Source organism: Populus alba, chromosome 13 (assembly GCF_005239225.2).
Source record: "Populus alba chromosome 13, ASM523922v2, whole genome shotgun sequence".
NCBI classification, from domain to species: domain Eukaryota; kingdom Viridiplantae; phylum Streptophyta; class Magnoliopsida; order Malpighiales; family Salicaceae; genus Populus; species Populus alba.
In genome coordinates this window covers 11,250,834-11,264,881 of record NC_133296.1, presented here as the reverse complement: position 1 = coordinate 11,264,881, position 14,048 = coordinate 11,250,834, and the positions used below count along the sequence as shown (strand labels likewise).

Genomic DNA, 14,048 nt, shown 5'->3' with positions numbered 1-14,048 from the left:
GCAGTTTGATGTTGCTTTCGGGTAACCTGCGGTCCAAACATAAATGATAGTGGGTTCCATACATAGTAATTAACATTTTATATTTTACCAAACGTTATGTTTTCATGGTTTGCTTCAAATTTAGAAGCAACCATAGAAACAAACACTATTTATGTATTATATGTTATTGTGTTTCTTAAGATCTTTAGTTTAAATAAAATACAAGAAGAAGATATCAAAGATAGCATATTGTAGCAACACCCTAGTGATCATGATAATCATTATCATAACTCAATTTTAGATCCTCCAAAATCTCTCATATAAATTGTTTTTCTTTAGTAATTTCTAAAATTTAATGAAATTAGAAATTTAAAGTCCAAAAATATTTTTAGAACACAAATAGATTAGTATTTGAGCTGCAATGGGTCGAAACACTAAAAGAATAGTCATATAATATTGCTAGCGAAAGTAGGGACTTAATCGTAGAGATTGGAAGTGAAAGGACCAAATTGAACCAAATGAAAAAAGTTGGGAACTCAATGGCATCAATTGAGAACCTAATTGAAGAAAATAATGAGAATTTGGGATCAAAATAAAGAAAGATATTGAAGATTAGGGCAGAAATAAAAAAATAATTAAGTTCAAGGGCTTGATTGAGCTTTAAATGAGCCTGAATTGATTTAATCAAGGTTTTAATGAAAAGAAAAAAATAAGTATGAAAGTTATTTTGGTCAAAATTAAAAGAATTAATTAAGTTAAAGGACTTAATTAAATTTTTAATATTTTATTTGACTTAAATTAAGGACTTGATTGTAACAAAATGAAATTTGGAAGTTGATTTAGCTAAAGTTGACATAATTAATTAAGTTCAAAAATTAATTAAACTTTAAATGGAATTAATTGACTTAATTAATGATTTATTTGAAATAAAATTAAATTTGGAGGCTTAGTTCTAGGTTAATTGAAAGTTTAATTGATGTAATTAGAGGCTTAATTGAAAGTATCATGGTAAAGATGACAAAAAAACAAAAGGATCCAATTGAAGACATCAAGGGGTGAAATTAAAGAAATTAACCCAAAAATTAGTTTTAATTAAGAGTTTAATTGAAAAGATTAAAAGAATATGGACTAAATTAAATAAAGTAATCGACAAGTTGTTTAGTTTTTTAAAAGATAAACTTTAAAAAACACATCATTTAATTACTATTCATTTTCTTCTTCATTTTAACTTGAAAAAGCTACCCAAGTAATGTTGTTTTAACCAGGGATGATTATTTTCAGTTCGGTTTAGTTTTTATCAAAAAAGTAACCAAACTGAATTAAAAAAAAAAACCGAAACCGAACTGAAACCGGGTCAAACCAACCGGTTTCGGTTTTGTTCGGTTTTTTAAGGGAAAAAACTGGTTCAACCCGGTTTGGCTTGGTTTTCTCGGTTTTGGCTCGGTTTTTTTTTTTTTTTTTTTTTTTTTTTTTTCTGGTTTTGGCTCAGTTTTTCTAGTTTGGCTCAGTTTTGTCTTGATTTTTTTCTGTTTCGGTTCGGTTTTTTCAATTTTTTGCTTATAAGTCTGAAAACCGAACCCAACCGGTTGGTTTTTTTAAAATTTTAATCTGTTTAATTGATTTTTTTTTCAGTTTGGTTTTTTTAATTATTTTTTTTCCAGTTTTTTCAGTTTAATCGATTTTTTGATTTTTTTACTCACCTCTAATTTTAACTTGACTTTGTTCCTTATCATCTACCAAAATACTAAAACAAAACTCTTAGAATACACTAATGATTCCCTTAATAAGATCCAACCATCGAGAATCAGTTATTTTTATCTCCAAATATCTTTAAAAAAAAAATAGTACAATAAACTATCTCAATCACAACTTATGAAGAATATATATGAATTGCACTATTTTAAACTACTCCTCACTTTCATCTCTATATCAATCAAGATTACCAATCATGATAATAATTAAGTGCCTGCATCAATAGTCATGATATTCCTATCAAATTCCAAGAGCATTCTTCTTTAGTTGTAATCAATAGTCATACTTTTTTCTTGAACACCAATGTATAAGATTCCACCATCTCATAAGCACTTAACATCTCCATTTCTCATGTAAAAACCAGATAAAACCCTAACCCAAACAACCCTTACCACTATAACCATTGCAAATACCAAGCTTTTCCAAAACCCTCACCTTCTTCCATCCTTCCAAACCTGCCTCATATCCACAAATCATTTACATCAAGCCATAGCCAAGACACCAAAAATATAAACGCAAACGCCATAGAAACATGGCCATAAGGACACTACCATAACCATGCTGCCATAACTGCCATGCCATTATATATTTCGAGCCCTGGCTTCAGGCGTTGAAAGACTTTACACCACTCTTCTTCATCATCTATTTTTTTTGAGACAATAGCGCTCCAAGGAGGAGGAGTCCATACCTTTTCTAACAAGCTGACCATTCTTCTTCATCATCGCATAAGAATGGAACTAAAGGGGCAGGGGGGAGTTAGAGCATAAGCCACACAAAAACAAAAAAAAAAAAAAAAGAGCCACAAACTCGTGACCTCTATCTCTTAAAAAAGAACCATACATACTTCAGTGGGAGGAGAAGCCATCATCTTCAACCTCTCTTCCATATAAAATACGAACACAACCCTTACTCTTTCATTCTTCTTCTATCTACTGCCTAGCTTTCTCCACTGACACAATATATTTCAACCACTAGCGTCGCTCGTCATCCCCGACCATCTGTTCAAACCATCTTCACTAGAGCAAAGCAAAGCAACAACCCCATCACGACCACCAACAGTGGCCACATCTCCAGTCAGCCTCTTCTCCTTCATCTTCTAGCAAAGCAAGGAACATCAAGATTGTCACTACTATTGCAGGTATACAGCAACTATCTTTGAACTCTTTGAGTATGAATGGCGTTTTCTTTTTAAGGTAATTGATTTCTGTTTGCAAGGTGTATTACTGTTTTTCCTTTCATTTGAAAAAAAAAAAAAAAAACAGATGGTGCCAAAGAAATCGACTTCATTTCCTTTCTTAAAAAGAGAAACGTGAGCCCACTCTGCTTTAATTTGTACGTGATGAACGCCATGCTTTGTTCTTTTCTCTCCCTTCCAAAATCATAACCTTGTCTACTAATTTCTCTTTTAACCTATACATGGTTTTGGGAATGCCATAAAAATTATCAGTGGTTTCCATGTGAGGATCTTATCGAGTATGCAGTCCAAATTTGATTTTGTTTGAGGGATGTATATCTTTTGGGCTGTAAAATAAAAAACATGAGGAAGATAGTGTAGTGTTGTTTCTAAAGCATAAAAAAGAATACTAAGATTTTATCCGCAAACTATTCATTTTGATCTTCTAAAGGCCAAGCATGCATTTGCTTAATTAATGTTTGTGGATCAGACCCTATTCTTTCAAAATGGAAATACAGGCTATGCTTTTTTGCTGAAAGCCCGTTCGTTTTTGTGGGCTATAATTTTTGTGGGTATTGAATAAATGGGTTGACATTAGGCTTAGAGTCTTTAAGTTTTGTTTGGGCTTATAAATGAATTGTTTGGATTTGTATTTAGTATAAGATTTGGGTAGGTATTTGAAAGTACATGACTGTGCGGAAACTTTAAGGTTTAAGATTGTGTTTGGTAAAGGCTATAATTTATTAAAAAAAAAAATAATTTTGGGTTCTTAGGTTTTTTTTTGGCAAATACACCTTTAACATAAGTTTTAAACCGTGATTTTTTAAGAAAACACACCCTGACCTATTTTTTACAAGCTTTTTATTTTTTGTATATTTTTTTCCAAACATGCCTTAGCTAAATTTAAATTAAAATTTTAGATTTTTAAGGTATCATTTTGTAATTATTTTAGGTCCTTTATACCCTTTTACCCTTTTATATTTAATTTTTGAATTGTGAATTTATATGCAAGATTTTTTTTTTCATTAAAAAAAGCCCACAAAATCAATTTACGACAAAGTTTCTCTATAAAAAGTTATGTACATTTTTAATACATAAAAAATAAAAAAAATTGAAATAAAAAATACATTAAATGATATAGCATTATGAATATATATATATATATACACACACATACATGGATTATGAACGACATTTTGGTCTAAATTTCAAAAAACACCGTTTATTTTGATATTAAAAGAAAAAATATAGAAAAATATATTTTATCTATAACGACTAGTTTTGACCTGTAAAGTCATGATTCACTCTACTAGGATGAACCCGTTTTTAACCAATACATAGATCAATGGATTAGAAAAACACAACAGAATCTTAGTAATAATCAGAAATATAACCAATACAACTTACTCTTAGATAAGGTGTACTAGGGGTGATATTGTCCTTCCTATACATAACAATTCCCTCTATCAAGACTATTTAACTAGTTAGGGTATCTAATGATCAAAATACTAGGTGATTACTCTAAATCTTTTGAACCATAAAAATATAAAAAAATTGTTCTTTTATACACTAACCAAATCTTGATCCAAAAGGAATGATTGTCATTGTCATGACATATACAACGTAAGATAGCTGGGTAAAGCTTTTGAACTAAGGGGTTTTTAGATATGTTTGAAAAATCATTAAAAAAAAAAATGATCTGAAGGGTTCATGAGTCACCACCTTAGTGTTATGATAAAAAGAAACCTAATAGGTCTACAAAAATCTAGGTAAGGGAACTAGTTGTGCATGAGAAGACTTGTCACCTTTAAACACCTTATCCTATGGTAAACTGTACATTATTTATTTATCTAATATACACTTAAAGTATTGTTGTATTTTATAATTGTTGGTTTGTCTAAGGTTTAAAAAAAATCCTCATTGATAATGTTATTATTTTATCAGGTTGAATTCTAGTCATTCTATGGAGTGAATACATAAAAATAAGAAAAAACAAAACTATTTTTTTATTCAATATTAAAAATACATCTTACGTATAAGCTCATAATCTTGTATATTAAAAGAAATTTTTTTTTTTTTTTAGATGCAAATCAAGTTTTTATAACTTTAATAAACTAGTTATTAAATTCAAAATGCATGCAAAAAAAAAAGAAAGAGAGACTATTTTTGTGGTTTTTAGTATGCTAAATTATGAAAATATGATTTATTTTTAGAAACTTGGTCATATGCATAGAAAATAAAAATGCATTTTTTCAAAATAGGAATTTTTTTATTTTTTTATTTTTATGAAATTTTGAAAAAAAAAAAGGGTTATTTAATACCGGTCAATATCTTACTATATAAGTCTACAATCATGATATTAAATAAAAATGTTAAAAAAATGGCGAGAAATCCATAAACAATTTTCAAATAGTCCCTGAATTGTTTTTTTGAAAAATATCTTGTGATCTGTTTGGAAAAAAAACACAAAAAAAAAAAAAACACTGCTGAAAAATTAGTAGGGCGTGTTTGCCAAACATGTCTCATAATTAAAATTACAAAGCTTTAAAAAATATCTTAAAATTGTGTTTAGCAAACACATTTAAAAAAAAAAATACATTTTTCTTTTGATAAAAACATGACATGTCAAACATGATTTTATGTAAAACTAGATTTAGCCCAACCAAGCGTAGGCTTTCCTAGCCTAAAGGCCCAAGTTTATAAACACGCGACAGATATAGAAACAAAAAGAACGAAAATCAAACGAGGTTTCTGAATATGGAACTCGGAAAGGAGGGAAAACACATTAGGCAATGGCATCTGAGATTCCCAGCAACCACATGCTCTCAAAAAGCAAACTAGCTGCTAGAGAAATCAATACATTGCTTACTTCATGTAAATTGCAACTTTAAGATTTTAAGCTGAGACTGCTGAGTAATTAAGCTATAAAATTTATTTAGTTTGTTTCCTGTACTTCCAATTATATTTTTATATAAAGATGCTTATTATAATCTTCTCAGTTTCTTGACATTGATTATCTTTCTTCTTTTTATTACCAGTGGGTGGCAACCAATCTTCGAACAAATGATCCTCCTGGTTTTCCATCTTTAATTTCTCTTGGATATTTCACCTCGATGGAATTTCTGAAGCGTACCAATTCTATGAAGAAACAAATTTGTGGTAATCTTGAAATATGGTTCAATCGTGTTAAAATCAGTGCCTTGCTTTTTTTTGATTGGGTTTCCTTGCGCTGCGAGGATCTGGTTGCTGAGGAAGGGGGTGGATATGGAATGTATTCCTCTAGTCTAGACAAAAATAAATATAAATTATATCTTAAAATTTTATTTAATAATTTAAATTATTGAGTTAGATGATTTTTTGAACATGTTATTAAAGTATTGATGAACCAAACAGTAACATGTTTTTTAATTATTAAATTGTCTAAAATTTAAAAAAAAATCCTCATCAATAAAGTCATTATCTTTTTTAGGTTAAATCTTAGTTATTATGGAGCGTAAATAAATAAAAATAAATAAAATAAAATATTTTTTTATTCAATATTAACAATACATCTTAACATAAAAAATTTATAATCTCATATATATAAAAAAAATATATATATATATTTTTATTTTTTAAATGTATGTGAAGTTTTCATAGATTTAATAAACTAGTTATCGAATAAACAAATTTGTGGTAATCTTGAAATATAGTTAATCTTGTTAAAATCAGTGCCTTGCTTTACTTTGATCGGGTTTCCTTATGCTGCTGCTGAGGATCTGGTTGCTGAGGAGGGAGGTAGATGTGAAATGCATGTACTTGAAGATGCTGGCCACTGGATATGCTTCTTCTGCATGCTTTAATATCACTAGCTTTTCTGGGACATATTTAATTGAAATGTTGCCTTTTCATTTTGCCAGTTTACCGAGCTAAGGCCTTAAGCTGTCCAAAATGAATACGTTGCCCTTGTGTCTTTTTTTTTTCAACGTTGTCTGAAACCAGTCTTGTGTTCATATTTAGGCAGGTTTGTGTTGGTTGCTAGAAAACTTCCGGAGTTTTTTTAGTGTTAATGCCATGGCAAATATATCCTGGCTTGAGGAGGGTTGCATTTCAAATGCTTTATCGTTAATTCCACTCCAGAGCAGACATTGGACAGAAGTTACATGGAAGTATTTCTAGTCACTTATTCCGTCTATCCTGATATTATTCTAAATATTTGTACCATAGTAGTGTCTTTACACGCGCCACAAATTTTGTAAGCAGAGATTGCATGTAATATCATGGTAAGTTTTGAGTGTCGCTGAAATGAGTAAATATCCTACGCAGGGTAGAGCTTCTTATTATTGCCAGAAGCCAGAATTTGTCTAACCTATGGTCACCAATGTGTTCCAACGCCACCCTCAATTTCTGTGTGAAATCTGGGCCTCTGTAGGTCCTGAGATACTGACAAATTAATATTTTTAAGAGCTCACTTACAGAATAAATATTTGTGATTCTTATTGTGCTAATCTGGTTGATTCCATTTACTGTAAACATATGATATTTTGTCTTGCTCCTACCTGGCCTACCTTTAGGCTCTAACCCAAGATTGATATTTACATGGAAACCCGTGATTCAAAAGTTCAGAAGCAAGCTTTCAACATGGAAGGGGAGATTACTTAGCATGGAAGGATATGTTTACTAAAGAATGTCTTAAATTCATTACCTCTCTATTTTATGTCATCTTTCTTATGCCACAGAGATTTTGCAAGTTGTTAGACTCAATCCAGAGACGGTTATTTATGGTCAAGAGCCTCAAAGCATAGAAGAATTTGCAAGGTGCAATGACAAATGGTGATGCGAGACAAATGCAAGGGAGGACTTGGGGTTGGCTCTCTACTGGCGAAAAACCAAGGCCATGCTATTCAGATGGGTATGGCGTTTAGGGTACTTCTCTTTGGAAATAATATATTTGTAAAAAATATACACAACTTTTTACAAATGGCCTGCCAACATTTTCTCAAAGACTCTCGGGAGTGTGTGTGGTATAACGTCTCTTTTGCAACCTGTTGATCCTTCTTTCGATACTATTAGAAGCAGCATTCAGCATGTTGTTGGAAATGACTCATCTATCCATTTCTGGACTGATGTGTGGGTCGGATTGGTTACTCTTCAAAATGTCTTTCCAAGATTGTTTCTTGTCTCCAGTTCTTGGGATGCAACAGTGGCAGATTCAGGGCAATGGGTCTGGTCCTTAAAATGGTAAAAAGAACTTATGGTCTATGAGTCAGAAGATGCAGCCTCTCTTAATTTTCTCCTAGCTTCATCTGTTGTGCAAGAAATTTGGACAGCACCAGTGATGGAAGCTTTTCGGTGAAGACTTGTTGTGCTTTGATCGATATAAATGGAGGGAATCTTCACTTTCAAACAGATGTTTAGTTGAAGAATTGCCCCTCAAAAATCCAATGTTTTATTTGGCTAGCTATTCAAAATAGATCACCACAAAAAGTTTCTTTCTTCATTGTCGCCTAGTGTTGGAGGCTCAAACAACTTGCAACCTTTCTAATACAGAGATTGAGAACACTTACCTTTTCATTTATTGTAATTTTATTTGAAATATTGGATGGAAATTTATTTTGGTGGGGAACTGGTGGATGTTGTTCTTAAGATGTTTGGATGATATATTATATTAATGGTTTTACATTGGTTACTTGAAATTTTTAAAAAAAAAATAGCTTGAAAGCTTTTATCTTTTTACACAACTTAGAATATATAGCTAGTTTAGAATAATATTGTCTTTCAAGATATCTTAGATTTTGGATCCTGCTTTAGCTTGATCTCATCATCTCTTTTTACTAGGTTGAAGTCCTATCTTCATTAGTTTACATATTTGGAAATCTAATTTTTTAATCAATATAAATGATATTAAGTTTTGGACAAATTAATACAAATGTTACTGATATTTTGATTTGTTTTGTTTTTGTTTTATGTTTTTTTTTTTTTTTCTTTTTTTTATTTTATTTTATGGACTATTGCTTAAATAACCATTTTTTTAATAAAATCAAAGATTATAAAAAAAAAAGAAAGAATCATGGCTGTGTTTATTGTGCTTGAAGGCCCCTGTCCACCTTGTTTTAAACCACAAAGTTAATTTGCTAATGGAAACACACTGCACAAAATGCACGCGATGATGGATATATAGTTGCATAAAACATGAACACAATACATCTATGATATCACACTCAATTGTTTTTATCCTGAACAATGCAGTATTCAAGCATCGTACTAGAACCCTAAGCCCCTCTAACATGACTTACGATACCTACTTGAATGACCCACAAAGATGCAAAACTAGCTCCCCATTTACAAAGCTCAGCATTGGGGTCTGCCTTCAACCATACATAGCCGCAAATACAACTACAAGCACAAGAACAAAACTGGTTGACATCCCATGATCTTCTAAGTCACAGTCAATGCTGGAGCAGCAGACAAGTGAAAGCAAGATTCATGTGCTTGTCTGGATGAGGGAAGAGAAGATATCTTGCTTGAGGGTTCTTCAACAGACCGTCTTCCAGAAGTATTTGACCATTTCATTTGCATGAAGCTTCTCTTTCTCCATGGACCCATGTGGATTTTCTTCTCTTTCATTGATCTCTTGGCTGCGTCACATAGAATGCCAACAATGGTGTTGAGGTATTCAGCTTTTCCGATGTAGTATTCTGGCAACTTGGCCACAAGATTGCGGTACTCATCACATGCTTTAGCCATCTCAAACTGGTCTCGGAATTCCAACTCAATCAGATATGGAATTTTCTTCTTGCTTCCGACTGTGCTTGCAATCATTTCTACGTACTCGTGCTTCCCTGGAAATTTAGGGCATGGATAAAAGTCATGTTAAACGCAAAGAGAGAGAGAGAAAGGGTATCTTAAGAAACATAATAACTCTTTTATACAAGAAGAAAAGAACAGATCTTTTCATGACTATATTTTCTATTTAAATGTGAATTTTCATGTCTAGTAATTTTATATTCCCTTACGAATTTTCATGCTTTAACGATGTTTATGTAATAATCTTTTGTTAAAAAAATTGTTCTTAGTTGTTGTCTAGTATAAACCTTGTTGTCCCTCCTAAAAAAGTTAATTTAAATTTAATAAATCCATCTAATTAAGCAGAGAAGTATAGAATTATGATCACCTCCTGGATACTTTTTGGTGTTTTTCCACTTTGAGGTGCAAAGAGCTGCAACAAATCCCTTTTGGGTGAGCAAATTGACAACCCTCTGCCTTAAACAGCTAGTGCACCCTTTACTGGGCTTCAGGCAGCTGCAAAAATCAGCCTCCTTCGCTACCCCTGTGATTCTGTAGACCTCCTGCCTTAACTTTGAACCTGTTTTGCTACAGCGGTTCAAGACTTCCTGCAAAAAAAATTATCGGTTTCGCTAAATCTCACAATTACAAGTTCCCAGTGTTATTATACATGTGTAATGATGCAATTACCTGTTACATTGTTAAGAGTTTTCACGAGGTAATGAGCTCGTGAGTTGGCTAAAATTACTCCCTATATTTTTATTTATTTATTTATTTTTATAGAAGTGATCGATTCAGTACGTCATATTAATAAGAATTTTTATTTTTTTTATCGCCCGTCTTACCCCACTATCGAAATGAAGTAAAATATAGTCCAATCGAAGCTCTAAAGTTGATAAATTTGTCTTCTTCCTCCAAGATTTTATGGTGGACATCGCTCTCATACCCACCCAATTTGCACACGATTCATTGTTAACAACTGGAGGTTTGCGACGGTACATGTGGCGCCATTATTACCAGTTACGATTAAGGTTGTCTGTAACGAAAATGATGCCAAAATTGAGCAAATTTCCAAATCATTGACAACCATACAAATATCTAACACATTTATTTTGATGTTTATATTTTCTGCCCCCAAAAAAATCTTATATTCTCTGGACAAAAGGACCTGATTTGTCTAAAAATCTAAATCAATATGGTGGTAGTAGTTTCCAGGAAGTCCCCTGGTGTTGCTTGTCCATTCAATGAGTGGATTCAGTGCTGAAAAATCTCAAAATCATATCTCTACAGAAAGAGAAAAAAATAACTATTGATTGGTCACTTTAATTCACAAATCTTTTTTGCGTTGAAGAGTACCCCAATTCAGATAGCATCTTAGAAAAACAAGTAAAATTTATTTTTTAAAATGTGTTTTAGTTGGTGATATATTAAAATAATATTTTTTTATTTTTATAAATTTATTTTTAACATTAATATATTAAAACGATCCAAAAATATTAAAAATTAATTTAAAAAAATTATTATTTTAAAAGCATTGCTCCATTGCAAAAATAAATACTACCAATATCGAGGAAAAAAAAATCTCAAAACAAGCTTCCACTACTATATATCCTATGTTGCCAGGGGTGGAACTAAAAGTTTTTATCTGAGGGTGCCATCATGTAAAAATTATAAGGTTAGAGAGTAAATATTTTATTTTAAAATGTGCTGAATGTATAATTATTATGAAAAATATAAAAAAAAAAATACTAAAATTAAGATATTTTAAAACGTTGGGGGTGCCAAGCTCCCCAAAACATAATGGATGTTGCATTACACAGACAAATATATATTTCGTATTGCAATCCAAGTAGGTATTGCGTGATTTCAATTTTGTCTCAAATCCACAGTCTTCAGATAACACAAAATGCAAAAAACTTAACACTTAATTATTGGTTAAAGGCTAGGATGAGAGATTTTGCAGAACTAACTATCATATTATAAAGAGATTAATTGTGAAAATTCTATTAATATTCATTAATTTCCTCTTCTTCTTTTTTTTGTAAATTATTGTAATTCAAATTAAATACCTGAAGCAAGGCCTCTTGGGATTCCCAAAATATAGCCCTTTCCATGGGGTCATGGAAGCCGTGATCAGGCTCGTAGTCATCTTCGTCCTCGAAAGAGCGATCAGACTCCTCAGCAAAATCTTCAGGAAAGAACACAGAAACATTCTCTTCAAGGCTGTCCAGACGTTCATGACCATAGCCGAGACCCATCTCCTCCGCATGTTTATCACCCATCTCCTGGCTATGTCAGAGAATTATTAAAGGAGAGAGAAGAAGACAAGGGAGAGAAGATTGAGCTCTTGCAAGAATAGTGCCCTTGACGAGAAGAGTACTTATAGGGGGTTCTCACGTCAGCTAGCATTATCTTGCATTCTGTAAGTTAATTTTGAAGGATTCTCAAGGATAAAAGTTTATTTTTGATATTATTAGAAAGAAGTCAACATATATCTGCCAATTTTGTTTTAAGTATATATTTTCTAGAATCTTTCTTTTTTGTGGATCCTAAATGGTATACGTTAAATCCCATCTCGTGAATGAGCCTAATAAATTGCAATAAATTTTATAAATTATTTTGATTACCAATTTAAATATTTAAATTACAAAAAAAAAAAACTATTTTCATGATCACTCAAATTGCCCTGATTTAATTATTTTGAATTATTTGTTTAATAATTCAAGAATCTTTGGTGATGCCAACTTGTTTGGTTGGTTTGGATGATATATAAAAAAGCATTTTATGTATTAGATTGCGATATTTATTCATATACATTAATTAGGTTGCTAAATGAACTCAACTATTTCTCAACTTTTTAGGTAGAATAAATTAATTAATTGCTGGTTGTAACATATTTTATAAATATACAAGGCTCTTTTCCAAAATTATTAAAAAAAAAACTATATGAAAAAAATAAACAATAATAAAGTCAAGTTCAATTAAAAAAAAAAACACTCTACCAAACCTATAAATCAGGACAATTTAGGTATTTGTAAACCACTTGAATTCTATAAAAAAAAAAATAAATAAATTATAAAACTCAATTTTTAATGATCTCGATATTAAAAAGAAAAAATAGACAAAAACAAATTAAAAAAAAATGATAACAAAGATTAAAAAAAAAGCAATATATTATTAATTACTATTGTAATTTATAATGTAATGGGTGTGGATAAATAATAGTTTTTAAAAAATAATGAAAAAAGCAATATAATATGGATTATTATTATAATATTTGACGATATGATATGATGGGTGTGGGTGAATAATAGTTTTTCTATATCCTATAGCGTTTCTATTAATTTGATTGTACATTGTTAGTAACTAATTTTAATAGCCAATATTGTTAAATCCTTGATTTAAGTTGCATAAAAAAGAGATAAAACTTAAATAATATCTATAAAATTATAATTATATTATCAATCAAGCCTTAGACAATGAAATTCAAAATAAAAGGTAAAATTAAAAATTATTCCATCTCTTTTTCCAAAAATATTTGATTTCAAAATCAATTTTATTTATTAAATTAATTGACTCCTAACATTTTATCTCAAATCTTTCCTTTAATTAAAAACTATTGTCTCATAAAATAAAAGATATTTTCAAACTATATGATAAAAGAGTTTAGGTGCATTCATCAAACAAGTTTCGTACATTGAACACTAATTTTTTTTTTAATCATCTATACATATTAAATTTGTGCATTCACAAAAAAAAGAAAAATTAATCTAGAAAGTGATTATAAATATCCTAGTTGGATAAAATATTACTTTTTATTTTTTTATTGGATCTCTATATTTGTTTGGAGTTACGGTTCAACTTGCTTTTCATAAAAATTTTAATTTTTCTTGCTTGAAATTAAATTTTTTAATTGTTTTAATATGTTGATATCAAAAATAAATTTTAAAAAATAAAAAAATATTATTTTAATATATTTTTAAATAAAAAACACTTTAAAAAAATAATATTTACTAAAATTTTAAAGAACACATATTCATCACTCGTAAATAAACAAATCCTCACCTTTTTTTAAAAAAGAAAATGACTTTGGAGGGGAACTACCCAATAATTGCCTGAATTTTCTATAACCTGTCCGCACAGGCACACAAACTTATTTACCAATCTTGTATCTAAAATAATAAATTAAGTAAGAAAAAACAAATGAAAAATGATTGGACTTATAATATAATTTACCAGCGTGTTTGGCAGTGTGGTAGCGATTGCTTTTCAAATAGCTTTTCGTGCCGAAATATATGCAAATGATGTTTTTTCATTTTTTAAAAATTATTTTTTACATCAGCACATCAAAACGATCCAATAAATACAAACCGTACTC

At 30.3% G+C, this 14,048-nt stretch overlaps 1 protein-coding gene and 1 long non-coding RNA gene across 2 annotated transcripts; one reads left to right on the top strand and one right to left on the bottom strand.

Moving 5' to 3' along the window:
• The first annotated feature begins 1,947 nt into the window (after positions 1–1,947).
• On the top strand, positions 1,948–7,180 carry LOC118059380 (uncharacterized). Its single transcript, XR_004689301.2, has 3 exons — positions 1,948–2,869; positions 5,944–6,064; positions 6,617–7,180. It is a non-coding gene; the product is annotated as an uncharacterized lncRNA (long non-coding RNA).
• A 1,853-nt stretch (positions 7,181–9,033) lies between these two features.
• On the bottom strand, positions 9,034–12,031 carry LOC118059381 (uncharacterized). Its single transcript, XM_035072228.2, has 3 exons — positions 11,740–12,031; positions 10,059–10,278; positions 9,034–9,726 (listed from the first exon to the last, which is right to left on the bottom strand). Exons 1-3 carry the CDS (start codon positions 11,950–11,952, stop codon positions 9,323–9,325), a joined length of 837 nt encoding a protein of 278 aa, XP_034928119.1. The 5' UTR covers positions 11,953–12,031; the 3' UTR covers positions 9,034–9,322.
• Positions 12,032–14,048: the final 2,017 nt, after the last annotated feature.

What these genes read in the sequence shown, in the direction of transcription:
- LOC118059381 (XM_035072228.2), bottom strand. Translation starts at nt 11,952, where the DNA reads ATGGGTGATAAACATGCGGAGGAGATGGGTCTCGGCTATGGTCATGAA. An exon ending in CCCAAGAGGCCTTGCTTCAG is followed by an intron (nt 10,279 to 11,739) that starts GTATTTAATTTG and finishes TTTTTTTTGCAG; the next exon opens with GAAGTCTTGAACCGCTGTAG. An exon ending in CACCAAAAAGTATCCAGGAG is followed by an intron (nt 9,727 to 10,058) that starts GTGATCATAATT and finishes CTAAATTTCCAG; the next exon opens with GGAAGCACGAGTACGTAGAA.